Below are 27165 nucleotides of genomic sequence, written 5' to 3'. Positions count from 1 at the left end.
TACAATAATTATAATGAATAAGTTCAAACAAACTAAAACTTACAGCTGATTAATAACGGTATCTAACTTGAGTTTTTATTATCTCAAAAACCTGTTGAAATGCTACTGTTATTTTTACTGTCCCCCAAAAGCCCGTCGGCAGCCTCCAGGAATGCTTCTTTCACAACTTCGCCGTCTTTGAAAGACTTCATGTGTTTCGTAAGAACGTGACTGACACGATAAGATGCTATGGTAGCAGCCTTGCTCTTGTTGTTGGGCCTGGTGAAAATGGGCTGCTGTGCATTTAGCTGTCCTTTCAGGTCCCTCACCTTTTGGGAGCGTAGGGCAGAATTAGGAGGGAATTCCGTTTCGTAGCGTTTGTGCACTGTTTTGAAATGCCGCTCCTAAATTACCCTTCTTCGATAAAGCCACGCTCGCATTGCAGATGAGACAGATGGACTTTGAATTGGAATAGATACCAAAATAATCATCCTCCCACTCGGAGTGAAAATTATATATTTTCGGCTTTTTTGCTTCTGCCATAATTGCGGTCTTGTGTCTGTGCGGACTGTCACTCCTGTTGACACGGACAACGTCAGCGAAATAGCCCACTGCCCACCAGCCACGCCCCGACACATGGGGTGGCGCCGGCCAATCATAAAGCTTTGAGGCGTTAAAGTGCATTATTCTGGCAAAGGAAGATTATGTTACAGGACATTAACGATAACACAGAATATTGTTGTTCTATTTTTAGACACATCTCGCGATCGACTGGGAATCTCCCTGCGATCGACTGGTTGGGCACCCCTGGGCTAGACCATAGGTCCGTTGTGGTGGCAAAGTAGTCAGCTAAAGCCACATCTCTCTCAACTTCCCCACGGCATTTGTCATATAGCGCAGGCAGCGCAGACCTGCTGAAATAATACCGAGACGGCATCGCGTAACGCTTGTCCAACGTGTTGACAAGTTGCTTAAAGCCCTGGTTGCTAACAGTGCTAACTGGGCACATATCTTTAGCGATGTGAAATGTAATGGAACCTGTAATATCTCTGCGAGCTCGTCGCGTAGGCCGTTGCTCTGTACGATGCGTCCTGACTGTGCTGATGTGGTGGATGAAGTCGAGCGGGCATCTGCTTTTTGGTCGAGGCGAAAGCGCACCAAGCAAAATAATCGTATTTTGTCAATTATGCTGTTTTCCTAATCGTCACAAGCCGTAATCGCGATTAAAATACGATTAATTGCACAGCCCTACTGTCTATGGCTACATCCATATTTGCAGCATTGTCAACTGTGACTGCCACTATTTTGTCAAAAATGCCAAAATCTGTCAAGACATCTGCAATCTCCTCTGCTATGACGATTCCTGTCTGGGCTTTGTAGACAGCCTTGGTTTGGAGCACTTTTTGCCTCATTTTGCCCTCCACTAAATAGCGTGCTGTGAAAGTAAGGTAGTGGTCTTTTGAAATACTATTCAAGCCGTCAAATGTGAGGGCAACATAGCTAACTTCACTAAGCTCAGTAATTATATTTGACTTTTCAATCTCATACCAAGATGGTATTGACTGATTTGTCAGATAATCTCTGGTAGGGGGGTGTAGTTGGGGTTAAGAGTAAAAAGCATGTCCCTGTAAACACAACAACAAAAATGACATTGTTATTGTGGGTGAGGTCTGGGCAGCTAGAACATTTGTATATAATTGTCTTTGCGTACCGAAATGTAGGTGCTTCTACTTCTGAGAAGGGATGCAGCCTTTTCACCACAAAAGCGGTGACTTTTCTGTGGCACTCCTCACGTTTCTCTACTGTCATCTTTCCCTTAGCTGCTAAGGTGAATGGGTTTACACGGGCTGGGACGGGCTGGTTAGCTTGAGCCGTTGTAGCCGCGCAACTACGCGACCGTAAACTTTCATCTACAAAAATATAGAATATCCACACATTTTACACACAGCCTCTCAAACAAAACAACCATCCTTTAGTTTTGAGTGATGTTAACTTAGTTAACATACCTGATTGCAAGGGCTCCGCTGAGGGAGCGCTCGGTGTTGGTTGAGCCGGGACGACAGCGGAAGACGACGGTGGTTGTGAGGCGGACGGAGACTGGCGAAACAGGTTGAAAACGGTACACTCCTTGATCTGTATACCGTGAAGGCGAAGGCGTTTCTTCATATTGGTCGTGGTCCCTCCTTTGCAGGAAATAAGTTTGGAACAGGTGTTGCACTCTGCCAACCCATTGTCTTTCCTAACAAAGTGAATCCACACTTCAGAGCGTCTACCGCCATTCATGATCGGTTGTCCCAGGTTACGCTGTAGAAGTGTAGGTACAACGCTACATTTCGCGCCCCGCCCCAGTCATACAGTAGCTCCGAATCGGAACCGGTTCTCGGTACCCAACCCTACTCTCTACATCAGGGGTCTGGACCCCCGAGTGGGGGTCGCGAGATGATTACAAAATAAAAATGGAAAATTAAAAAAAATAAAATTTACAAAATTAAAATAAAAAATATATATATTATTAATAATAACGTTTGCATAGACATTTTCAGGGGGGGACTAGTCATCTGTATAATTTCCCCGCAACGAGGCGAGCACCCGTCTCCCCCCCGTCGACAGGGGGGTCGCCAGTCTCTGGCACTGTTATTTTGGGGGTCGCGGGCTGAAAAGTTTGGGAACCCCAGCTCTACATCACTGTCAATGGTTAATCTACCCTCACCTGACCGGGATGGAGAGTCCCTCATTCCCTTCAACAACTTAGTCCCTGCCGTGCTGGGTGTTGTTGCATACTGCATCAGGGGGTAGTCTGGTGGAGGGAGGACTGCGGGCTGGTATGGGGCTGGAGGCAAGTCGGCAGAGGAAACCGAAGTGGTTTTTGATAGCATCGCCGGCTGATTTGTCGCACGCAGGTTGAGGAGGTGCTCTTGAGCCCGGATAAAGTCCCGCACTTGATGTTTATTTTTGGCAGAGGAAAGCCAGCTTTGCACAGGATCGGGTCGTCCACCAAAAGCCGGTGCTGGATCCTCTCGTACGCCTTTAAGACGGTGGTCTTCTCGGGGTTCGTGCGCGAACCCTGCGGCGACTTCAGCCACAGCAGTTTGACCAGCGTGTACATTAGCCTATTGTTCTGCGCGTCACTTACAAAAGCGGGCGGGTTGACACTGGAGGTTTCGTCTGTGACGAGTGTGATGTGGGGCAGGATGGCATCCAGCACATTGTCTCCCTCGCAATGCGACTCCCCGTCGCTCTGGTACGCCTCGTCTGCCTCTGGATCTGGAGCTGGCTGCCCAGGCTGAACAACCTCCTCGTCTGGACCGGGGCCATCGTGGATGATGTCCTCCAGTGTAAAGGGGCCAGATTCTGATTCACCAGTGCTCTGGCTGAAGAGGTACTCCAACCCCAGCAGCTCGTGGGAATCCACCTCAGCGGGGGCCCGGAAATTCTCCTCTACATTATCTCCAAACAGATGCTGACAGCGGGTGTTGAGGCGGTGGAAGAGAGGCGCCGAGTATGTCCTGTGACGCCGTCCCTTGCCACCAAACACTGCGTCGGAGCTCCTGTCGAAGTTCCAGTGTTAGTTTACAAGAGGTAATAGAGACCCTAACATTGCTTTATATCAGATAGATACTTTAACTATCCCAAATTGGGAAATTCTTATTTTAGCACTGTGTTCAGGCATTGCAACGGTGGAATAAAGTATTGACACAATTACATTTGAATAAAAGAAACGGCAAGTAATATAGGCCATAAACGTGCAGTATAAAACACATCAACAGTAGAGAAGACATATGTCACAAATAATACACGTTTATACTTGTACTTTTTTTTTACAGAAGAAGACAAGTACAAAACGTACCTGTTAACCCAAGTCTTCGCTAGCAGCGATGACCGCAGCAAACGAGCGAAGTGGTTGGGTGGGGTGAAAACGTTGTCGTCGACAACACAAGAATAAATAATACACAATATATATACACACACTTTTTACAGAAAGTATCAAGTATACTGTAAAGCAGGTTTCACCAACCTTTTTGTCACCGAGGGCTACTTCAAGGGTACTGAGTAATACGAAGGGCTACTTGTTTGATACAAACTTCCTGAATAACATAATTGCACGGTTCACCTTTAATGATAATATTATTATTAATAATAATCAGAATACATATTAATTTACTGTATGTAAAGGACTGTCTGATCACATGTTAATGTTAATGATTCCTCACAATAATTATTAACAATGATTTACTCTAATCGCTCGAGTTTCACCGCTGCTGCCAGCTGTGTTTACTCGCATCATTCAAACAATACGCGCTGGCTCGGGAGCTACAACTACAACAAAATGAACATATTTTACCGTGATTAAATTGTAATACATGTTTCTAAATGATGCCGACGTAACAACATACTGATACCGGTTAGTAAAAACCATGAATTAATGCTTGACAAGTCTGCAGACAAGACGGCAGGCGAAAAACCTTTTAAAATGCTTGTTTTCTGAATGGAGATTGGGTCGACCAGGCTAAGCTAACGTTGTATATGCTCATTCCACACTCATAATAACGGCCTACAGACATAAATAAACCAGCGACTGTATTCGCCATGACACAGACTGTCTGTGGTTTGTAACTTTTGTCCAGTTTCTGAAAAGATATGAGGAGCTGTGATCTCTGTTTGCTAACTGCTAACAGCTAACTGCTGATGTTTTCTGGTTGAACGTCAGTGGCAGGCTGAGATCCTCACTGCTGTGTGTGTGTGTGTGTGTGTGTGTGTGTGTGTGTGTGTGTGTGTGTGTGTGTGTGTGTGTGTGTGTGTGTGTGTGTGTGTGTGTGTGTGTGTGTGTGTGTGTGTGTGTGTGTGTGTGTGTGTGTGTGTGTGTGTGTGTGTGTGTGTGTGTGTGTGTGTGTGTGTGTGTGTGTGTGTGTGTGTGTGTGTGTGTGTGTGTGTGTGTGTGTGTGTGTGTGTGTGTGTGTGTGGCCCATGATCGTAGCTGCTCATGCTAGCTTGTCTCAGCTAGAGGTGGAACGGAGATTTGGTGCGTGGAGTTCAACTCTGAACCTATCTGGGGTCAGAGTTCAATTTCACGCACCAAATCTCCATTTCACTTACATATGTACATACAAAATGTGTGCTTTTAAAATGTTATATTCAATATTGTCATTTTAAAAATAAAAATGTATTCAATAATTTTTTTAGACGGAGCTCCATGGTGACTTGTGCTATTTTTAGAACATGCACGCGGGCGACCAATTTCCCCCCTGCGGGCGACTTAGTGCCCGCGGGCACCGCGTTGGCTACCCCTGCTGTAAAGTATCTTCAATGTTTGATCGCTCTCAGTTTTCTCGATGATGATGGTGATTTGAATATCATCATATGATGCCCGCCCACTCCAAACACTTTATCGACTGTAGACTTCCAATCACCATCCAATTGTCTGCCCCTGGCTCCGCCTCTGCCCAGGTGTTCCAAATTCTACTCAGTCGTGGAGATATAAAGAGAAGCTGGAGGAGAAGGATGTCTCTCCTATCCTAACGCCGAGAGACACTCTCCTTAGAATATCTATTTGCTATTTTGAGCAGTAGGCCATATTTTTGCTGATGTGTTTATGTTTAGCCTGGAGGACCTGGTAGTCCAGTTTTCGCGGCTTTATTTTGTTTCCCATAGGGCTTATATTTTTATTTATGGTTAGGGGGGGGAGCTCTGGGTCCTACGGCCCATGGTGTGGCTGGCTCGGGTTCCCTCCTTCTGTTTGTTCCTTTTGGCCAGTCCTCCAGACCTCTTTTTGTTTCCCGTTTCCAGACCCCCCTGAGCCTCACTCGGGGGCGCGGGGCGGTCTGGATATTCCGGAGTTGGTGAGAAGGACCCCGAGTTATTCTCAGAGCTTGGGCTTTCGCTCAGACTCATAAAATTGCTAATTTTCATTCTCACGTTCAGAACTGCACTCACTCTCTACATCACTATCAATGGTTAATCTGCCTGACCGGGATGGAGAGTCCCTCCTTCCCTTCAACAACTTAGTCCCTGCCGTGCTGGGTGTTGTTACATACTGCATCAGGGGGTAGTCTGGTGGAGGGAGGACTGCTGGCTGGTGTGGGGCTGAAGGCAAGTCAGCAGAGGAAACGGAAGTGGTCTTGGAGAGCATCACTGGCTTATTGGTTGCACGCCGATTGAGGAGGCGTTCTTGAGCGCGGATAAAGTCACGCACCGTCTTAATGTTTATCTTTGGCAGAGGAAAGCCTGCTTTAGACAAGACTGGATCGTCCACCAAAACCCAGTGCTAAATAATGTCCTGTTGTGCTGTTGCGTAGCGAATGCCCATCTTTACACGCTGTATCACGGCAGCATCAACGAGGTTGTGCTGTTTGTGCGGCAGTACAGGGTGTGGCTGGTGTGGCGCTGGAGGCAAGTTGGCAGAGGAAACGGAAGTGGTCTTTAAGAGCATCGCTGGCTGGTTGGTCGCACGCAGGTTGAGTCGGCGTTCTTGAGCCTTGACCAGCAGCTCCAGATCGGCGCGGTTGTAGGCCAACACTGCCCCGGCCAGAGCGGACTTGAACATGGCGTACTTGCTGTGCGCGTCTGTTCGGATGGCTGCGTCAAAGCGGTGGATCCAGTGAAAGATGTCCAGGCGCACGACCATACCACCGTCGAACCACTCCTGGAACATTGTCTCCACGACGGTAGGGCCCTTAGCACGACAACACCCACGGTCAATGTAAAGGATCTTAGGGACCGGTTGATTGGCCAGCCGGAACCTTTCCATGACCCCACGGCACATGGGTAGCAGCTTCTGTGCGGACTCCTCACAATACAGCACAAAAGAAACAATCTGGGAGTACTCGTTGCCGATGCTTGTAAACCACTCGGCCGAGCCACGTCCCTGCCCAGACAGCTTCTTCACCACCTGAAATGTATTTAAAATAATTGAATTATTATTATTATTTAAAGGAAGCACAATATGATAGATTGTAATTATATGTAACATCATCATTTGTGTGATAATTATATAGGATTTGCATCATACAGTTCTCGGTGGAATCCATCTTCATCACCGTGCCAAAAGTGGAGAGGATCTGGCTCCGGTAATCCTGCACATTGTTCGCCTCTGCCAGCAGGAAGGCATGGCAGCAAGAGCCGCGCTGTGGGGAGCTGTTTTTGGGCAGGTGGAGCCTGGAATGTCTGCCTCATTGCAGAGACGATCCCTCCGGGTGCAGCTACGGTCATGAGGAGGGTGGTGTACAGGTCCTTGCGATGGAGGTACTCCTCAACATGGTTCTCCTGTACCTGCCGCCACACCTTCTCCATAGTGTTCCCTTCGGTCCTGTCCCTCAGAAGGCGCACGACATTCCTGTCTACGCCACGCCTGTAAGTAGAGTCACAATTGATATGGTAAGGTTGATTTGAGTGACATTTTTTTCAAATGCACACATTATAGCGTGTTATAGTATAGTTTGGTATAGAATGTGAAATACACACATGGTGGTAAGGACGGCAGGAAAGATGGCTTGGTGAGCCTCGCTGAGCTGGGATAGGATGGCGTTATCCCACGCAAGCCACCGGCCCACTGACACACCCTCTTTGCTCCTGGCTGCCTTGGTACAGGGTCCACAGGACAGGACCTCTGTGATCACTGTGTACCAGCCGGACACATCGCAGACGAGACGTGCCTATAAAATACACATGGAAATCAGAATGAAGGCCAGCATAAAACTTTCAGTGCCCATTTCATACATATAAACACATTTTCAACTGTATAGTAATGTCAGAGAATTTAGACCTTGGAGGGGTAGCCAGACTTGGCGAGGTGCACATTTCTCCCACTGCCGACACAGTTTTCTCCCCGCGGACACTTCAGCGAGTACCTCCACACGCCGACAGGGCGCCACACAAAGACCCGGCTCCTAAAGAACAGTTGTGGAGTAGGAAGACCACCCCCGACAAAGCCAGGAGGTTCCGGGGGATAAAACCACATACGGTCAGATTTCATCACCCGTCGCCTCTTGATCTGACCTTTGATGTCCTTGTAGGTCTGTACGGGGGTATACAGCCCTCTCTCTGCGTCCTCTTTGAGCCAGGATATGTCGGCAGATGGGATGCCACCAGGGTTCTCCCACAAACGCACCCAGCCCTCTAGATCCACCTGTAACACGCATAACATAGAATACATTAGAGACTTACAGGGTAAGAAGTTATGGTATAACATTATTTAATTAAGCAATTTTCCACTAGTACAACTATCTTTACTTCTGCGTCACTCGGGTGAGATGCCATCGGAAGGTCACAAGCCGTGGATGTCGAAGGGGACATATCTGGGTCAGCAGGGGCTGCAGGCTGCACAGGAGTGACTTCCGGGGTTTTTGGATGATGGCTAGCAGAGGTTTTGTGCCTTGATGTTTGCTTCTTTGCCTTCACAGCAGCAGGAGCAGGCTGGACAGCAGCAGCAGCAGGCTGGACAGCAGCAGCAGTAGCAACATCTTCAGGCCGCACAGGAGTGACCTTTGTTTTTCGGGGATGGCCAGCAGAGGTTTTATAACCAGATGTAAGTTTTTTTGCAGCAGGCCGGGCGGCAGCGGCAGCAGCAGCAGCAGTAGGCCGGGCGGCGGCAGCAGCAGGCCGGGCGGCGGCAGTAGTAACAACAGGCCGGGCGGCAGAAGCAGGCCGGGCGGCAGCAGCTTCTGGCCCGACAGCAGTGCCTCCAGGTCGATAAGTATGGAATGCCATTTAAGCCAAAATTAAATAAATAAATAAATACATCAATAATTATATAAATACATATATATATAAATATGCCTATGAAATAAATTATGAAATAAATAAATGAGGCAATAAATATGTATACATGTACATTTAAATACACATTTATTTATTTCATGGGACTTTTATTTCATAATGAGACATTTATTTCAAGAGACTTTTATTTCATAATGACACATTTATTTATTTCAAGAGACTTGTATATCATAATGACACATTTATTTATTTCAAGAGAATCGTATTTCATAATGACGCATTTATTTATTTCAGGTGACTTGTATTTCATGATGAGACATTTCATGATGAGACATTTCCATTCCTTATATGCAAATGAACGGGGCGTGGTTAGCTCACAGATCCAGAGACCCAGACCAAAGCAACAGCACCACAACATTGACACTAACTGGTTCTTATCTGGTCCGCCCAATGCTGCTCTTCTGAGAGCAACCGCTCTGACAGCTCTCTCTAGTCTCTACTGGGAAACAGCTAAAAGTCCTTCTGGAGGTAAGCAACGCTACACAATTACACCCAGTCTGAGAGTAAAATATTTCTCGAAGGTTCGTTTTGCTTTCTTACAACGTTAAGTTAATGTTAACGTAACCTTAAGTTTGCTAGGAGGCTATTGTTACGAGCTAGCTGTCTTAGCTAACAACAGTTAGCAGCTAACGTTTTCTGCAGTTTGTGTTGTTCTGAAAAACGTGATGTAGTTATTTAAGGGTATGTTAAATTAACGTTATTTTACAAGTTGAAAGAGTTAAGTTGTGTTTAAAATCGTCAATGTAATGCACGTTAGAGGTTTTTAGTTGGACATTAAGTTAGCTAACGTTAGCTAACTCTACCAGGTTAGCATATTAAGCTGTACTTTCTGTGGCAGCTAGCGTAATACAAAGAGGGGTTTTGTGCTTCATTGCAAACTTTTCTTTGTTAATCTACCTGAAACTCTAGGGACAGTTTGTTTCTACTCAACTATACAGACCATTGTTGAGGAGATGCAAAACATACTGTACATGAGTTGGGTCCAACATATACCTTGAGTAATGTTACTTTGCTGCTAAAAATGAAACATCATTATCAGATGAGGACATCACCAAAGTGTGTGAGTCTGTCAGGGGATTTGATCTGTTCTCTGCATGTCGTACACACTGCTCTGGTATTGCTTATCTTGTAAAATGTAAGTCTCGCTCTTGTCATCGTTCAGGCTTTGCATTTGAACTCCTATGACTGGTCGCGGACTTGAAGGGAACGCCTTCCTGACATCCAGGAAAAACGTGAGATTATAATACATTTGAATGCCAAAAGCAAGTTATTGTTTTAACTTTTAAATATGATTGTTTTCGGGCATTTCAGTTTTATTGGACCGAGGCAGTAGATATCTACTGGAAACAGTGGAGAGGGGGAAGATGATATGCAGCAAAAGGCCCAGCCGGATGGTTGCTGCTCCGTGTGGAACGTGTTCTATCAGGTAAAGCACTTTGGTAGGCCTACCCAGTTATTTATGGTATTGAGTTTGAATTTAGCCTTTGGAATGTAATTTCCAACAGTGCATTATAAAGACTGAAAGATGTAAAGCTTGACATGATTTCGTCTTTTACTTAAGAGGATGTTTGTCCTCCTGTGTTGTCTTATTTCCTTATCTTTCTTTCAGGTGTAACATCTACCAATGGTACATGACAGAGACCTCCTCCACCTCTTTGCTGTCTTACTAGTCAATCCTTCTGATCAGGTCCTTTCCTAAATAGTGGTAAGTTTTACAGTTCAGTGTACGTTCATTTAGCAACTTAATGCTTTACCGCAGTTGAATAAACCCTATATTGCTAGTCATTTTTTTAAAACTACGATTTTAAACTTTTTGATTCCAATTACAATAATCTTTTTGTTATAATTGTAAAACATATCTTAACATCCATCAGCAATCAATACAACAAATCATCCAACACTAAATAGAAGAAATCTGGACCTATTTATTTTTATACAGCAGCATGTTTTGGCACTGCTCATTGATGTCATCAAGAGCCATTGAGTCTACCTTTTTGTAGTCGGCCTCTCAGAATGTTTATCATTTCTTTGTCTCTTAACATTCCTATAATTTTTTTTTTTTTTATTGTTGACATTGATTTGTTCCTTATTTTTGTTGTGAGAATCACTTTGCAATTATTGTGTAAGTGCTATATAAATAGTTATACTAATATTATTGTTGTTACCATCATTACTATTATTAATAAGGTCTTCTTTGTTTTCTTTATTTATCGCTGCAGAAAGGATCATGCCAGCCCACATCAAACACCTGATCAAGAGCTTGTGAACCTCACTGCTGCGGACACCTGTGTGATATTTGACTCTGACTGGAACCCTCAAAATGACCTGCAGGTACGATATATATATCTGCTCTGTCTGTCCTAAAGATAGTTCAATAGGGCTACAACAACAACAGTCTTTCCGTTTATTCCCTCGGTTCTTTAAGTGTATATTTTCCCATTTAATGCTTAAAAACTTTGCTCTTTTGACCCCTCTTTTAATTTTTTATTTCAGGCTCAAGCTCGGTGTCATCGTTTTGGCCAGTCTAAGGCGGTGAAGGTGTACCGTCTGATCACTAGAAACTATGAGAGGGAAAAGCTGGATAAAGCTAGTCTGAAGCTCGGGCTGGACCGTGCTGTCCTGCAGAGCACGAGTGGGAACAAAGAAGGCAACAACAACGGGGTGAGAAAAAAAAATCTGTCATATTTCTAGATGCCAAGTCATTTTTGGGTCAGTCGCTGTTGCAGTACGCTTAGTTTAATTTCAAAAAGAGTTTTCTAAATCCACTTGTGTAAATGTCTCTCTGCGTCGCCTTTAGCCGGTCCAGCAGTTCTCCAAGAAGGAGATCGAGGACCTCCTGAGGAAAGGAGCCTACGCCGCCATCATGGACGAGAACGACGAAGGCAATCGCTTCTGTTAGGAGGACAACGACCAGATCCTGCAGCGAAGAGCCACCATCACCAGGTATGTTCTTAGCAACACTAGCCACTTGCGCTTTGCGAGATACCAAGTACTTGTTTATTTGAAATTTAATATTGATGATGTAATAATTAAAACTAGGGATGGGTACCGAGCCCCAGTATTAACGGGGCCCGGGGCTGAATTATTAAAGACCGTGGTACCGTTAACATCCAACGTTATCGATCTTTTTATCGGTACTGGAGACATTTAAAAAATAGATGTCATATGTATTATATCTACACAAACATTATATTGCAGTCTTACTGTCACCAACTCCGTTTCTAATATGCAAAAAGACTACGAAGTGCGTCTATGATTTATTTTCGATCTTTCCAATCCAGACGAGAGATCTCTCTCCCCTGTCGGTGTGCGAGGGGGTGGGGCAGTTTACACACAGAACCTGCTACATGCATGCAACACACACGCACGCACGCGTGCGCGGCACACACACACACACACACACACACACACACACACACACACACACAGAGACACACACACACACACACACACGTGTGCGCACTCAAACACATGGCGGAGAGAACTAAGCGCCCCGAGGGTAGTTATGTTACCCGTCTTGAGCATGGATGTATAATAAGAACTGGATACAGCGTGGGAGGCGGGGTCTCGCTCTTTCCTATGAGAGCTGCTCATTGGCGCATGAAGTCAAAATGGCCCAACTTTTGAGATGGCGAAACGTCACAGATTACCCAGCATGCCTGGCTGTCAGAGCAGAAGAACCCGTTTGTGCGCTCACAGAGCATGCGCCCCTTAAGCCCCGCCCCCCCGAGCACAAACTCTCGGCTCACTAGAATGAATGGAGAGAGAGAATAAATCTAGATTCGGCTTTTAGTGCATTTTACAACTTTAAGGACTTAATGATTTTAAGGCTATACAATAGTTCATACTGGGTAGTTTATTTTGTTTCAAAAAAATTATCCACCGATTTACAGACGTCTCTTTCCCAATGTTAGTCAAGGGGAAAAAGTATTTCTGGGCCGGTGGACGTCACAGACTGATAAGGAAATTGTAGTACCGCCGTTTGGACACAACGAATATTTTCCTCAGAGTCCGGCGCACTTCCTGGGGGCTTGGTCTTGAGGTGGAAAATGCTCGTGCAATAAGAGTTTAGCATGTATGTATGTATGTATGTTAACTAGGGCTGCAACGATTAGTCGACATAATCGACGACGTCGATCATAAAAATTTGTCGACGCGGAATTTTAGTGTCGACGCGTCGTATAAAAAGAATCAGAGAGCCGGTAACGTTAATTCAAAACTGCGCAAATGTTCATTTGTAACTGCAATGCACTACAGGAAGTGCTGGGGGCAGTATACTCTCCATTGTCTGCCATGACTGCATTCTGTACTAACAACAAAGAAGAAAGAATACGAACGATGGCGGAAAGGAGAGAGAATGAGGGTGATGAAGAGCTCAAAAAAGCGAGACCGAGAGTTTCGAAAGTGTGGGAGTATTTCACAGACGACAAGCCAAAGAAGTCAGTGAAATGCAGAATTTGTAAAGGGGAATTGGCATTCCACGGCAGCACTACAGTGATGCACGAGCATTTAAAACGCAAGCACCCTGGAACCGTGAGGACTGCTACTTTGGATCATGGGTAAGTTTGAGCAAGTTAGCCATAGTCATGTTTACGTTAGCTTACATGTTGGAAAACAGAACGTCTCATGGTTAATGCTTGCTAAGCAAACGCTATTTCAGTTATGTTGAGGCTGCGTGTCCACCAACGAGCTGCTAAACAGCGCCAAGCTTACAGCGTAGTAGAGCACACTAGAGCTTTATGGACGCTGTAATTAATTCCAAACTTAAAATAATAATTAACAAGGGTCTGCGAAATGACAAGAATAAAATGCGATTGAATTTGTATTATTTATTTTGTTTTCATTAGGATTTTTTTGTATTTATGTTATTCAAATACATTTGATTAAACAAGTTCAAAGTTCAAATGTTTCATGAGTCATTATTTTAATTTTCTATGGGATCATGTTATGTTAAGGCAGAGGGACTGGACAACAGGGTGACATTCACAGGTGTGCAGACTTGAGGTAAAACATGCACTGGAGCCCGGAAAAGGAGCCGTGCCCACAGGAAGCAGAGATGGAGGGTGTGACAGAAATAATCGTTAGATTAGTCGACTACCAAAATAATCGTTAGTTGCAGCCCTAATGTTAACTCAATGATACAAACATGGGTTAATGATTAGAGGTAACTGAGTTATTTATTTAGTTAAAGTTACAGCTATTCTGTTTGCAGTTCTATCATCACATAATTTAATACGATTTGTTAAAACATTGTTGTTTCTTATTTTCAGTTTGCTTCAAGCAGTGGCTGTACGAGAAAGACGTGGAGGACCAAGAAATGCTGTCCAGATTGGCAAAGACCGGAAGATACATAACAGAGAAGATAATGGATATTAACAAGAAAAATAATGTTTATAATTTCTTTGTTGCTGTTTACATTTTGAATTATATTTGTTATTTTTAAATCAAACGCATCTATTTTAGATGATATATTTATTTAGATGTAAGTTTTTTTTGTAATATTATTGTATTAGGTATCATTTATTAAATAAAAATACTGTTATGAACACTATACAATGTCTTTATTTTGATAGTTACCAGAGTACATTGTATATTTAATACTAACATAAGCTGGTGATAGATAAATGCTGGTCTGCTGGTCTGCCAGCAGACACATATTTATAAAGAAAGAAACAGAAGGGAGGAAATGATGATAGCTAGACTCAGAATAAATCACACAGCATTGAATGGTACGCTGCATGTCATGGGGGAAAGTAACAGTGACAAGTGTAGGAACTGTGGAGTTAAAGAAAATGTGGAACATCTATAAAGCTGAAAGAGAAAAACTAAAGGATAACGTTTTAGAGGCAGAGAGGGAATGGAGTGTGGTTGGTATTTTGGGAACAAAAGGTTTGCTGCTAAAGATCTGTACAACAAAAGATCTGTAGGACTGAAGGATTAATGGTCATCCACCTTTATGATTTCCCTTCAACGTCACCACACAACCATCTCTCTGTTCCCTGCTCTCGGCTTCCTTCCATTGTGTCGCTCTTCAATCCTTCATTTTCATATCCTTCAGTATGTGCATGCAAGTGTGCTTTTGCATGTAAAAGAAGGAGTAGAGAGGAATACACAGCTAAAGGAATGAGAACAGCTCCAACAGTAACATGCTGCATCAGAATTTATTATTATTTACATTTTATTGCACATGTACTTTTACTGCTGATACTTAAATTACATTTTTGTTGATAGTATGTCTGTACTTTGACTTGTAATTTACATTGTTGTATTGATACTTTTGCGTAAGTAATGGTTTTAAGTACTTCTTCCACCACTGCTGAAATCGTGCGAAGAAAATGTTGCCTGACCTAAGGTTCTGGGTTCAACATAACTGAGGGTTTGAACAGTTTCAAGATAAACTGCCAATGCCTGACTGAAAGGAACATGGGGGTTTGGTAGGGCCACAAGATCTTGTTCACTCAATGGGCGCAGGAGCTGGATCTCAGGAACAAAGACATTAGATGCACAGGGGGTATGTGGTCCTTCCCAGTCCACACCATAATCCTCACCAACCTGACATACGAAAGGAATAAAGCCGTTCAGAATGTGTAATCAATTACAATGTGGGTCATTTTGCATGTACTTTAAATAAATAATTGAGCCAGGGAATAAGATGGCATACATTACATCATCTAAAAAACGTTGTTTACCTGTGAGAAATCTTGTCCCTCTCTGTTGTTTAGTAACCACAACTGTAAAGGTGAACGGTGGCTTGCAGTCCTCAGCCCATGGTGATTCCATGCCTCCTTGAAACACTGAAGATGATGCTGAATATGTGGCATTAAGCACCTGTGTAGTGCATACAGGTCAATCTCTTGGTCAGGATTGAGTAATCCTTGGGCCTCCAGCTGGATGAATATTGTGTAGAACAGATCAAGAACATTTTCATACACATCTCTCCAAAGGCGCTCAATTCTGTAAAAGAAAGAATGAAATACAGCCTTTATATTGTATTTTTGGCAGGTCACATTATTCAACAGTTAGCAGGATGGACAAGTTGTACAAGGTTCTACTAGTAATGGCTGATTAACACTTATGTTCAGACTGGAGTGTGAACACAATGATGAGCGAAGTGAGAGCTGGATTTTAGGTAGTGACCAATGAACTTGTTATGAACTGCCAGTAAAACGCCCCGCTATCACCCCCTGCCCCGCCTGAATGTAAGTATTGTTTTGTGAGGGTGGACAGACATGCTTTTTCTCTCGGTTTCATTGTACTTTAATAATTTATATTTTTTAAATCCTCCATACCTTTGGTTATGAACACTCCGTCCAGTAATATGAGAGCTCCTGTTCTCCCCTTGTGTTTGGACCATGAAATGAGCAACCCTAACATTCTCACCCCCCTTGTCAGATCTGTAAGGGGAAAAAAGTACATTTATCTGAAGATGACTATCCAACATAATTGTACCTTCAAAAGAAAGGTCTTCTCTCGGAAAGCCTTCTTCAGGGTCTAAGCATACCCTGAAGAAGGCTGTTTGTGCCGTTCTGCGTAGGTTGTAACCCAGCTCTGTTTTAAGATTACCGAAGAGCACCTTCATTACACTTGTTTGAAATTCCGAACACTCATTTTCTTTTTGATAATTGTACCTGTGTTACAAATGCTATTAAAATACATTTTAGTCAAATAAGTCTCATTGTACTTCATTTATTAGACATTTGTAGGACATTACATACCGAATCCGAGATGGCACGCCATATTGGCCAACAGCAGACAAGAAGCCTTCAAGAACAGTTGTAGCTCTGTTGTTGGTGGCACTACTTAAGTACACAATTAGCCTGGAGAATCCATCAATGCCACCATGAACAACAATCCTCCATCTGTGTGAAATATAACAGGATTAATTGGTTATTGAATTGGGGCCTCATGTCCAAATCACAGTTGATAAAGGCACATCTTGTTCATTAAGCTATGTTAGGAATAGGGTTGGAGGGGTATGGTTGTGGTAGGTTGGGTGATAACGTTGGATATTGCAATAGCAACATGTCCTGCAATATCACAAAACATTATTGCCATTGCAATATCCAACATTATCGTACATTGCATGTTAACCTTCTTTAAGTTAAAAAAAGTTGTACATAAATAAGCAAATTCAATGGCTTAATTTACTTTACCAAGGCAAGCAGATTTGTCAGCTGGGTGAACAACATTTATATTTTAAAGTACCTTTTTCCAACATCTAACCTCTCATCTCTATTAAAGATGGAATCACACAAGGTGCTAAAATGTTGGTTTCCGGTAGGCTAATCTCCGTAAAAGGACTTTGCCAATGGGTCCTGAGATTGTTAGTAGGCTAAAACTGATTTGACCACCTCAGGTGCTAATACAGTGCCCTAACAGAGTAAATATGAAGAGGAAACATGTGATTTCATGTGAACATGTGAACATATGATTTCATGGTACTATTTGGAATTGAGACATATTCTGGATCATGTTCATACCTTTGAAAATGCTTATAAATAATTCTGTATGTCAAAGCTTACACACATTTGTTAAAATACATCATGGATGTCCCAACTAAGGGTCAGTGTGGGTGCATTTCAACCAAGCAGAGAAACACCCGATTCCAGTGCACCAACTAGTTGTGAGTTCATGTGTCACTGCTTTGTTGGAACACATTCACACCAACCCTTTGCGGATAAAATTGGACACCACTGACATTATGGTACTATCAGAAGAGCTCATATTTAGCTAGGATGTATGTGGTAGAGGGCTTGCCCCCATGCAAGGACTGTACCTTTAGTAGCATCTAATTGTGTTTTTGTTTGAAATTCAAACTCAATTATTATCTAATGAGTAGACAAGGAGTTAAATTCATATCCTCAACTAACTAACATACAGAACCCTCATTGTTATATTTTGTATTAAAAAAGGATAAAGGCATCTTTAAGTATTAATGACCTGGCCGTATATCTTTTAATGTTACTTTTTCCTCAGCCGTCAAATTGGTCTCACACTCAATACTTCCAAGGGTGCAATGTCTGTAGATAGGCCTACTTATTTCAGCAATCACACCTTCACCTCTGTTTTCTCACATGATGTTACTATTTAGTGATTTCAGGTGGTGTGGTACAGGCTTGGAACAAAGAACGGCAGGACTGCAGCACTTGAGGACAGGAGTTCAAGAGCAGTGGCCTACTAGATTATGATGGACACAGCTCAAAAAGCAGCAGGAAAAACTGACCTGATCAGCTAGTGATTACCGTCTATATGCCATAGACTATTTGGTGCAGGAACATTGTACTGACGACGCCTTGTAGTCTGGAGGGTTAACCTTCGCATCAAGATTGCTCCTGGATCCACTCTCTGCATTGACGCCCTTACTCGATGCCCTGATTGAAAAAGGAGATTTATTTGTTTATTCAAATTGGCGACTGGCTAAACCCACGTCATTTGGAATTGGGTTGAACATTGAGGTTAAACAAAAACTGTTAATTTTTACTTTGAATGTGTATGCCTCTGGACCGTAGATGTCCCAGCATCATTTTATATCCAGCATTCGGATTAGTGCGCTGAATCTCCATCACCAAGGCATCTACATCGTCATCGTTAATTGAAGAGTATAGGTCTGATTTTCTACAGTAGGAAAACATAAAACATATATGTGTAATGTCACTTCAATTATATATTTATTACATAAGCAACAGCAACGTTAGTTAGGTGTAACAGTTAGCATGAACACAACTCCAGTTATCTTAACATTAATTTATACAGTGGCTGCAACTTCACGTGTATCAAGAAACATCTCTGACTTTAGTCATTTTTGATGAATAAACAAAAACCGCAATTTCACGATACAAACAGATTTCGGTGTAAAAATAGTCATATCTGACAGAGCAGCTGTTAATAATAACTGACCTAACTTGTGTGCAACGTCAACATAAACGTTTTGGCTAACGTTGACGAACATCCACCAGTCTAACATATATACTCCATTTCAACCATCTCTTCGTATCATATTGCTACACAATACTAAATAATTGTTTGTCAATCATGTTTTAATTTTGTTAACTGTATTATACACATTTTTGCCCACCAGTGTCGTCCATAGAAATAAAACAGGAGTAGAACGGACATTCCCATTCAAATCAACGTAGCAGGATAATGGATGTATTATATGTTAAGATAATGCAGGATGGTCAGAGCGGCGGCCATTTGTATGTGTACCGTTGCCATAGTGACAGTTGTAGCGGGCTGACCATATAAATAGAATATGAGTATAGTAGTATACTCGTATTCTATTTCTATGGGCTCGTTATTTGTATGACGTTAGCTCGATAGAGCAATAATTTGATTTTACGTTAGCTCAAGTAATTCACCTTAGGCCTTCTTCGACCGATCTCCTCTGAATTGTGCGGGATGACACACCAAACAGATCCGCGATTTCTCGGGTTGATAGACCGGACAGCACATAGGTAGCGAGCATATTGCATGGAATATCCAGAGGCGGGCGTCCTGCACCTGTGCTTGAACCAACTTCTTGGACATCTTCCACACGAACACGGTGCTCAATCAGTGTCAAAGTATTTACAACTTCGTCATCCGTGTCGATATCTCGAAGAGCGCTTATCCGCCCGAGTACTTCGATAAAGTCTTCAATATGGGCCAACACAGTATCTCTTGGTAAACCGTGTTGATCAATTTGATCTGCTAAGGATAGCATAGCATCTTGGAGCCCACCGACGTCTTCAGTGTTGTCTGCGCCGCCTTATTTTCATTTAGTAGTTATTATATAGTTTATAATTTTTTTAAGTCCTTCTCCTCCATTTTCTTCCTCTTCTCGAGTAGTCAGTGTTGTGGTGCTGTTGCTTTGGTCTGGGTCTCTGGATCTGTGAGCTAACCACGCCCCGTTCATTTGCATATAAGGAATGGAAATGTCTCATCATGAAATGTCTCATCATGAAATACAAGTCACCTGAAATAAATAAATGCGTCATTATGAAATACAAGTCATCTGAAATAAATAAATGCGTCATTATGAAATACAAGTCATCTGAAATAAATAAATATGTCATTATGAAATACGATTCTCTTGAAATAAATAAATGTGTCATTATGAAATAAAAGTCTCTTGAAATAAATGTCTCATTATGAAATAAAAGTCCCATGAAATAAATAAATGTGTATTTAAATGTACATGTATACATATTTATTGCCTCATTTATTTATTTCATAATTTATTTCATAGGCATATTTATATATATATGTATTTATTTAATTATTGATGTATTTATTTATTTATTTAATTTTGGCTTAAATGGCATTCCATAGATAAGCAGTTTCTCTGGGCCTTCTCTTCAGTATATCTAAAAATGTACCAAACAAAGCACATTTGAATTAGGATTATTGTTTTTTTACATGTTTTCTTTCATATATTAACTGTGTCTCACTTGCCTTCTTCCACAGCCTGGCTCGCAGCTGCCAGGTCAGCATCATCCCCTGGCCACGAGGATGAGTCCTGCATTCTCGTCTGAGAAACAAAATAAAACAACGCATTTAGCAGAGGAGTGCTTCAAATATCAGCAGTTTGAACAGTTGTTATCAATATGACAGTGTGATGTGACCATGATTTTCAACTCTTCCTATATAATCAATTAAACACTTACTTGTTCCTTGTCCATTATGTATTTCCGGAACCTCTTTAACTGCACGCTGGTAATGTGGGTCACTGGGGTGTTCAACCACCTCTTTACAGAACTATATGCCTTCTGTATCCTTTCCCTCTGGACATCACTGAATTTCTCAGGGCTGTCCTTTTGGGATTGGTACTGGGCATAAACTTCCCACACCTCCAGAAAGGTGCTGCTCTCAAATCCCTTTTGGCCATAGATGCACCTGTCCACATTGGCCTCGAGGAGACAGGAGACTTGTGGGAAGCTTTCTGCATAATCTGTGAGGAAGTCTTTTACCCACCGGTTTCCCACATCTCCCTTCCGGTGTGGGTCTTCCACTTCTGCTTTGTGCTTATCAAGCAGACTGCAATAATAAACATCCATTTAGTGTCATCATCATAATAGCACTGCAATTGTGATGAGGAGAAAAGGAACTTTGTAAAGATGAGTACTAAACTTTTATAATAGCCATGGTTTAACACAATACATATATATTCATTATAATCGTAACAACAAAATGGTATTCAAACGCTTAGCAAACAATTGCATTAAATATAATATACTTACAACTTTATGTAGCCCACGTCATTTGCCACTAGCCAGTGAAACGGTGCGTTCAAATACTTGCCAAATGGCAAGACCAGCATTCCCAAGCACTGCTGGCGTGAGGGCTTATGGGTCCCTTTGGCTCGAAGGAGCTTCTCTGCTTTGGCCATGGCAGTGGCCTCACTGAGCAGCTCCACCGGAGGTGTGGGAAAAGCCTTTCCCTTATACCTATAGCAACGGGCCTCTTTCGATGGCACCGCAACAGCCTGCTGTCGATCACCTGGAGCTTGGGGATTGAGGATGCGGAGAAGTGGTGTCGCCATCTCTGGTTCTCACTGTAATGCGAGACCAAAACAACATACAGAACTTGTATACCAAAACATGTTAGTTTACAAGAGGTAATTGATACCCTAACATTGGTTATACCAGATAGATAGATACTTTATTACTATCCCAAATTGGGACATTCTTATGTTAGCACTGTGTTCAGGCATTAAAATGCTGGAATAAAGTATTGACACAATTACATTTGAATAAAAAGAAAGAGCAAATAATATAGGCTATAATAGTATAAACGTGTAATATATCAACAGTAGAGAAGACATATGTCACAAATAATACATCATTTGTACTGTTGGTATGTTTATACTACACGTTTATACTTTATATTCTTATGTAAAGTATATCAACGTGTAGTGTATGTATTTATACATGAGTAATAGTCTGTTTTTGAATGCAAAATAGAAGGTTGAGGAACTTATCATTAAAATGATCAATGAATGAATGAATAGCGTAAGAATACATCAATAAAGATGTCAATGACAGAAGCTACAAATGTACTATCACAAACAGTAACCGGACACTGTTCAAAATGGCAGCGTCAAGTTTTCAACTACAACTATCGTTGACAAACGATAACGACTGTACTGTCAATTTCTACAGTAATGTAACGGTAAACACAAGCAGTAATGGGCTGGTTAACCCGCGATTAGATAGATAATGACAAAGTGAGCCTTAAAATGTAGTGGGTTACATATGTTATTGCGTAATTATAAAACTAGTACGTTTCATTGAGCGATGCTAACCTTTAACTAGCGTCCGCGGTGACGCGACACGAAGCCTTTCACTTTTACAGTACACAAGATAACACGGATCATGACAAAGTGTGCCTTAAATTGTAGTGGGGAACGTTATAGCTTTTAAAACTAGAGTTAATGGAGGTTTCATTGAGCGACGCTAACCTTTAACTGGCGTCCACGGTGACGGGGCGCAGTGCCTGTCAATTTTAACAGTAATGACATGATATACTGTACACAAGATAACACGGATAATAACAAAGTGTGCCTTGAACTGTAGTGGGTAATGTTATAGCATATAAAACTAGAGTTTGATAGATATTTGAATAAAAGACGCTTTCCCCAAACTAGCGGCCGTTAGCCGTAACACGGCCGTGGCCCGTCGGGTCATTGCCAAGGTATACACAGTAATGAAAAACACAAAATAACAGAAATGTTTCCGAAGTATGTGGTGGTGTAAAGTATACTTTCAATACGTTTTCAAAAAGAAAAAGACGAGAAAACGCAGCCTACCTGTCGACCCAAGTCTTCGCTAGCGATATTCGCAGCAAACGAGCAGAAACGAAGTGGTGGGCTAAAAACTCAGTTGTTGACAGCACAGCAGCGAAAAACACAACAATAGACGATATGAATAATATACACAGTGCACAGGAAGGATATATTCTCTATTCTCATGCTAATTGTTAATACTGTATTGTACAGTAATACCGCTGTTTCTCTCGATGGAGATTTGCATAGCAGACAGCCCGCCCACTCCAAACACTCCATTGGACAGTACGACTGTAGACTTCCAATCACATGTGAGTACAGTGAATGTAGACAGTTAAGCCTTCTGATTTGCCAAAAGTCTACAGTCGGAGTCCCGCCTCCAAGCTCCATTGGACAGTACGACCGTGGACTTCCAATCGGATGGAAATGACTGTAGACTTTTGTCGAATCAGAAGGCGTAACTGTCTACAGTGACTGTAGACATTGCACTACCGTAGACTCGAGCTGTGCGAATTCCTCAAATGTGGGAATCTCGATTGCATAATTTGTGGTAGTGGGGGACTGCGTTCGCGCTCTCCCCTGATAACTTGTAAAATGACAAAAATATTCCTAAAAGTCTGCAACACATTTGGAGAATCAATGTAACTGTAAGAGGTTTGTGAGTTTTACTAAATGTAATCGTCAATAAAAGTGGGAATAAAAATTGTAAAAAGTCTGAGCTGCCAGTAGTAGCTTCAGTTATAATGTTATTAATATTCACTCACACATATATCATTTAAACACAAATATATTTTAAATTCTGAGGAAAGTTCCTGCTCTCGTAAAAATAATTATCCAAAATATTTTTAAATATAAACCTTTTCAGAAAAATACTCACTTGGCATTTACGCATCCTCTGACCGTTTAATATGTAGATTTTCTGAACCTAGAGTTGTATGGGGACTTGTTCTGTCCAATCGCATCTAACTGTTATTGCAGTATGTCAAGGGGAGAACACTGAGGCATGAACTCAATTGCACGACTCAAAACTCAGACTCAGATAGCGTTTCAAAATAAAGACTTTACTGGAATTTGCACAGTAATAAAACAAGGAAAACAAAACCACTCTTTCGAGGAAAACTATAATGCGATCTATAGCATAGGTCCGTGAAAGGTCCGTGAAAAGATCCGTGAGGTAAGCCGATACGTGGTCTTCGAGAGACAACGAACTGACAATTAACAGGAGGGAGCTAACACAATATATACACAGGTAAAGGGGACACAGTTGGAAACAATCAGGGCGGGGAAAATAATCAAGGACGCAGGAGACAGAAAAGGGGCGGGGAGCGTGGAGGCCTGAAATGAGAGGAAGAAATAATTAAGGGTATAGACATAAAGCACAAGACAAAAGGACATGACAACTCTAACATAAAGAATAAACTTTCACAATAAGTTTCTTGGACATGACAGTACCCCCCCTTCTAGGGACGGCTCCTGACGGCCCAGGCTCCTCTGAGTTGAGGCGGTCAAAATCCTCAATGAGGCTTTTGTCCACGATGAAGCGGGAAGGAATCCATTGCCGCTCCTCAGGACCATAACCCTTCCAGTCAACCAGTAACTGCCGCCCTCTACCCCTTTTCCGACTAGCCAATAGTGACTTGACCGTGTAAACCGGACCTCCATCGATCATCCGGGGGGGCGGGGGGGGTTTGACGGTGGGAACCATAGCGCTCTCCTTCAATGGTTTTAATTTCCCTACATGGAAGGTGGGATGTACCTTCATGGCCCTGGGAAGCCGTAGTCTCACTGAGACTGGGTTTATGACCTTGGTGATGGGAAAAGGACCCACAAACCGGGGAGCCAGTTTTCGGGAGAGTACGTGGAGGGGAAGGTCTCGTGTAGAGAGCCAGACTTTTTGGCCTGGCTGGTATACAGGGGCTGGTCGGCGTTTTCGGTCTGCTGCTCTTTTAACCAGTTGTGAATTCCTGCAGAGTATCTTCCTAGCCGCAGCCCACACGCGCCGACAACGCCTGACCAGAGCGTGGGCAGACGGGACCGTGACCTCCCTCTCCGTGGCTGGGAACAGTGGCGGCTGGTAGCCATAAACACAGTGAAACGGGGACAGGCCCGTGGCAGAAGTAGGGAGGATGTTGTGTGCATACTCAACCCAGGTGAGGTGCTCGCTCCAGGAGGATGGATTCTGGGACACCAGGCAGCGCAGGCAGGTCTCTAGTTCTTGATTTAGGCGCTCTGTCTGGCCGTTAGACTCCGGATGATATCCAGACGAGAGACTGACCGTGGCACCGATGAGGCTGCAGAACTCCTTCCAGAAGCGTGACACAAACTGGGGGCCCCGGTCGGAGACAATATCCTTAGGGAAACCATGAAGCCGAAACACATTCTGCATCATGACCTCCGCCGTTTCCTTAGCTGAGGGCATCTTTGGCAGAGCAATGAAATGTGTCATTTTGGAAAATCTGTCCACTACCGTGAGAACTGTGGTTTTACCTCTAGAGAGGGGCAGGCCAGTGACGAAGTCCATGGAGATCTCTGACCAGGGCCTGTTGGGAATAGGGAGTGGTTGTAATAACCCTATTCGCGACCTGGAAGAGGTCTTGTTTCGAGCGCAGATAGGGCACGCCTCCACATACTCCTTCACCTCCTTCTCCATGGATGTCCACCAGAAACGTTGTTTAACAATGAACATAGTTCTCTTGACTCCGGGGTGACAGGTGAGCAGCGAAGTGTGAGCCCAGTGGATCACCTGTGGTCGCTCGGCCTCCTGAACAAAAATCCGGTTAGGCGGGCAACCCCTTGGTGCAGGAGCTCCAGCATTGGCACGTATTACCTCCTTCTCTACTGGCCAAGTCAGCGCTCCTACCACCCGGTTCAATGGGATGATGGGTTCCGGCTCCTTGGCTGCAGGCACAGGGTCAAACAGACGGGACAGAGCGTCAGGCTTGACATTCTGAGACCCCGGCCTGTAGGAAAGAACAAAGTCAAAACGGTTGAAAAACAAGGTCCACCTAGCCTGGCGGGAGTTCAGTCTTTTGGCCTTTTTGATGTACTCCAGGTTCTTGTGATCGGTCCAGACCACAAAAGGATGCTCGGCTCCCTCCAACCAATGCCTCCACTCTTCCAACGCTAACTTCACGGCCAGCAACTCACGGTTTCCCACGTCATAATTTCTCTCTGCCGGGGAGAGCTTCCTGGACAGGAAGGCGCAGGGGTGAAGTTTGTTGTCCTTCTGTTGTTGCTGGGAGAGGACCGCTCCCACCCCCTCGTTGGAGGCATCCACTTCCACCACGAACTGGCGAGTGGGATCCGGCATGGTAAGTATGGGGGCAGTGGTGAACATCTTTTTCAGCCGAGAAAAAGCCTCCTCAGCCTGAGGAGACCACACAAAAGGCACCTGAGGGGACGTGAGGACATGAAGAGGGGCTGCAATAGCGCTGAAGCTCCGCACAAAACGTCTGTAAAAATTAGCAAAGCCTAAAAACTGCTGCACTTTTTTGCGAGAGTCAGGGGTAGGCCAACAGGCTACTGCGCTAACCTTCTCTGGGTCCATCATAACCTGACCTGGGGAAATGATGAAGCCCAAAAAAGTGACTGTTTCCACATGAAATTCACACTTTTCAGCTTTGACAAACAACTTATTTTGGAGCAGTTTCTGTAGAACCAGGCGGACATGTTGTTTGTGGGTGTGAAGGTCAGGGGAGTAGATCAGAATGTCGTCCAGATAAACAAAAACGAAACGGTTCAGAAACTCCCTCAACACGTCGTTGATCATAGCCTGGAAGACTGCAGGAGCGTTTGACAATCCAAACGGCATGACCAGGTATTCATAATGTCCTGAAGGGGTGTTAAAACCCGTCTTCCATTCATCGCCCTCCCTGATCCTGACCAAATGATAGGCGTTCCGCAGGTCTAATTTGGTGAAAACCTTGGCTTCCTGAAGCTGCTCGAAAGCGGACGAGATGAGAGGGAGGGGGTACCGGTTTTTAACCGTAATGTCATTGAGAGGTGAGTAGTCGATACAGGGCCTAAGAGACCCATCCTTTTTGCCCACGAAAAAAAAACCTGCCCCTGCTGGGGATGAGGAATGACGAATAAGCCCTGTCTTGAGGGAGGCATCAATATAGTCCTTCATGGCCTCTTTCTCAGGTCCTGAAATTGCATAAAGTCGACCCTTAGGAATGGGAGACCCGGCAATCAAGTCAATAGCACAGTCATAGGAGCGGTGAGGAGGAAGAGCCAGAGCTTTGGACTTACTAAAAACTTCACTAAGGTCGTGGTAGCAGGAAGGAACTGAAAGTACATCCGGAAGATATATTTTTGGGACTGTATCCTGCCTAACACTCCCAGTGTTACATCCCCTGTCAATCTCTGCTACCTGCTTAAAACAGAGATCAATGCAATTCTTTCCCCACCCCTCCACCCTCCCAGATTGCCAATCTATGTGAGGGTTATGAAGTTTCAACCAGGGAAAACCCAAAATGAGTGGATGTTGGGCTGAGTTAAATAAGTGAAAAGACATTGTCTCATGGTGGTTATCATTACATCTTACTTCTAAAGGCTCCGTTTGGTGAGTCACTTTAAACAACAGCCGCCCATCGAGAGCACTCGCTTCAAGAGGCTGGGGTAGAGGTTTAGTTTTTATGTCCCATTTCTTA

General features: G+C 43.4%; 2 protein-coding genes across 13 annotated transcripts in view; one reads left to right on the top strand and one right to left on the bottom strand.

Moving 5' to 3' along the window:
• The window catches only part of LOC307014503 (uncharacterized protein), a 147448-nt gene that overhangs the window by 104506 nt on the left and 15777 nt on the right, over nt 1–27165 (top strand). Inside the window, exons 1-10 of one of the 11 annotated variants that reach the window (XM_079642457.1) lie at nt 3538–6872; nt 6988–7326; nt 8376–8668; nt 8986–9219; nt 9914–9983; nt 10063–10177; nt 10361–10456; nt 10971–11082; nt 11245–11412; nt 11549–11694. The exons of 5 other annotated variants lie outside the window; for them this stretch is intronic. The gene's annotated coding sequence lies outside the window, so the exon portion shown is untranslated. Of the gene's footprint in view, nt 1–3537; nt 7327–8375; nt 8669–8985; nt 9220–9913; nt 9984–10062; nt 10178–10360; nt 10457–10970; nt 11083–11244; nt 11413–11548; nt 11695–21234; nt 21347–27165 lie in introns of those variants that run through there. 5 more of the 11 variants (XM_079642455.1, XM_079642458.1, XM_079642450.1 and 2 more) reach the window with 5 other exon arrangements.
• On the bottom strand, nt 14967–21271 carry LOC307014506 (uncharacterized protein; the record flags this gene model as incomplete). Of its 2 annotated transcripts, XR_013801239.1 has the most annotated exons (8): nt 14967–15303; nt 15441–15705; nt 16041–16610; nt 17994–18122; nt 18233–18366; nt 19110–20260; nt 20397–20766; nt 20970–21271. XR_013801239.1 is itself a non-coding variant. In XM_079642468.1 (3 exons), 3 exons carry the CDS (start codon nt 21269–21271, stop codon nt 20177–20179), a joined length of 756 nt encoding a protein of 251 aa, XP_079498594.1. In that variant the 3' UTR covers nt 18832–20176. The 2 variants fall into 2 exon arrangements, 1 of the variants encoding a protein (XP_079498594.1); XM_079642468.1 differs by lacking the exons at nt 14967–15303; nt 15441–15705; nt 16041–16610; nt 17994–18122; nt 18233–18366 and having other exon boundaries at nt 18832–20260.

Source organism: Notothenia rossii (assembly GCF_949606895.1).
Source record: "Notothenia rossii genome assembly, chromosome: 8".
NCBI classification, from domain to species: Eukaryota; Metazoa; Chordata; class Actinopteri; order Perciformes; family Nototheniidae; genus Notothenia; species Notothenia rossii.
The sequence above is the reverse complement of the archived record's forward strand: the minus strand, read 5'-3'. Positions and strand labels throughout refer to the sequence as shown.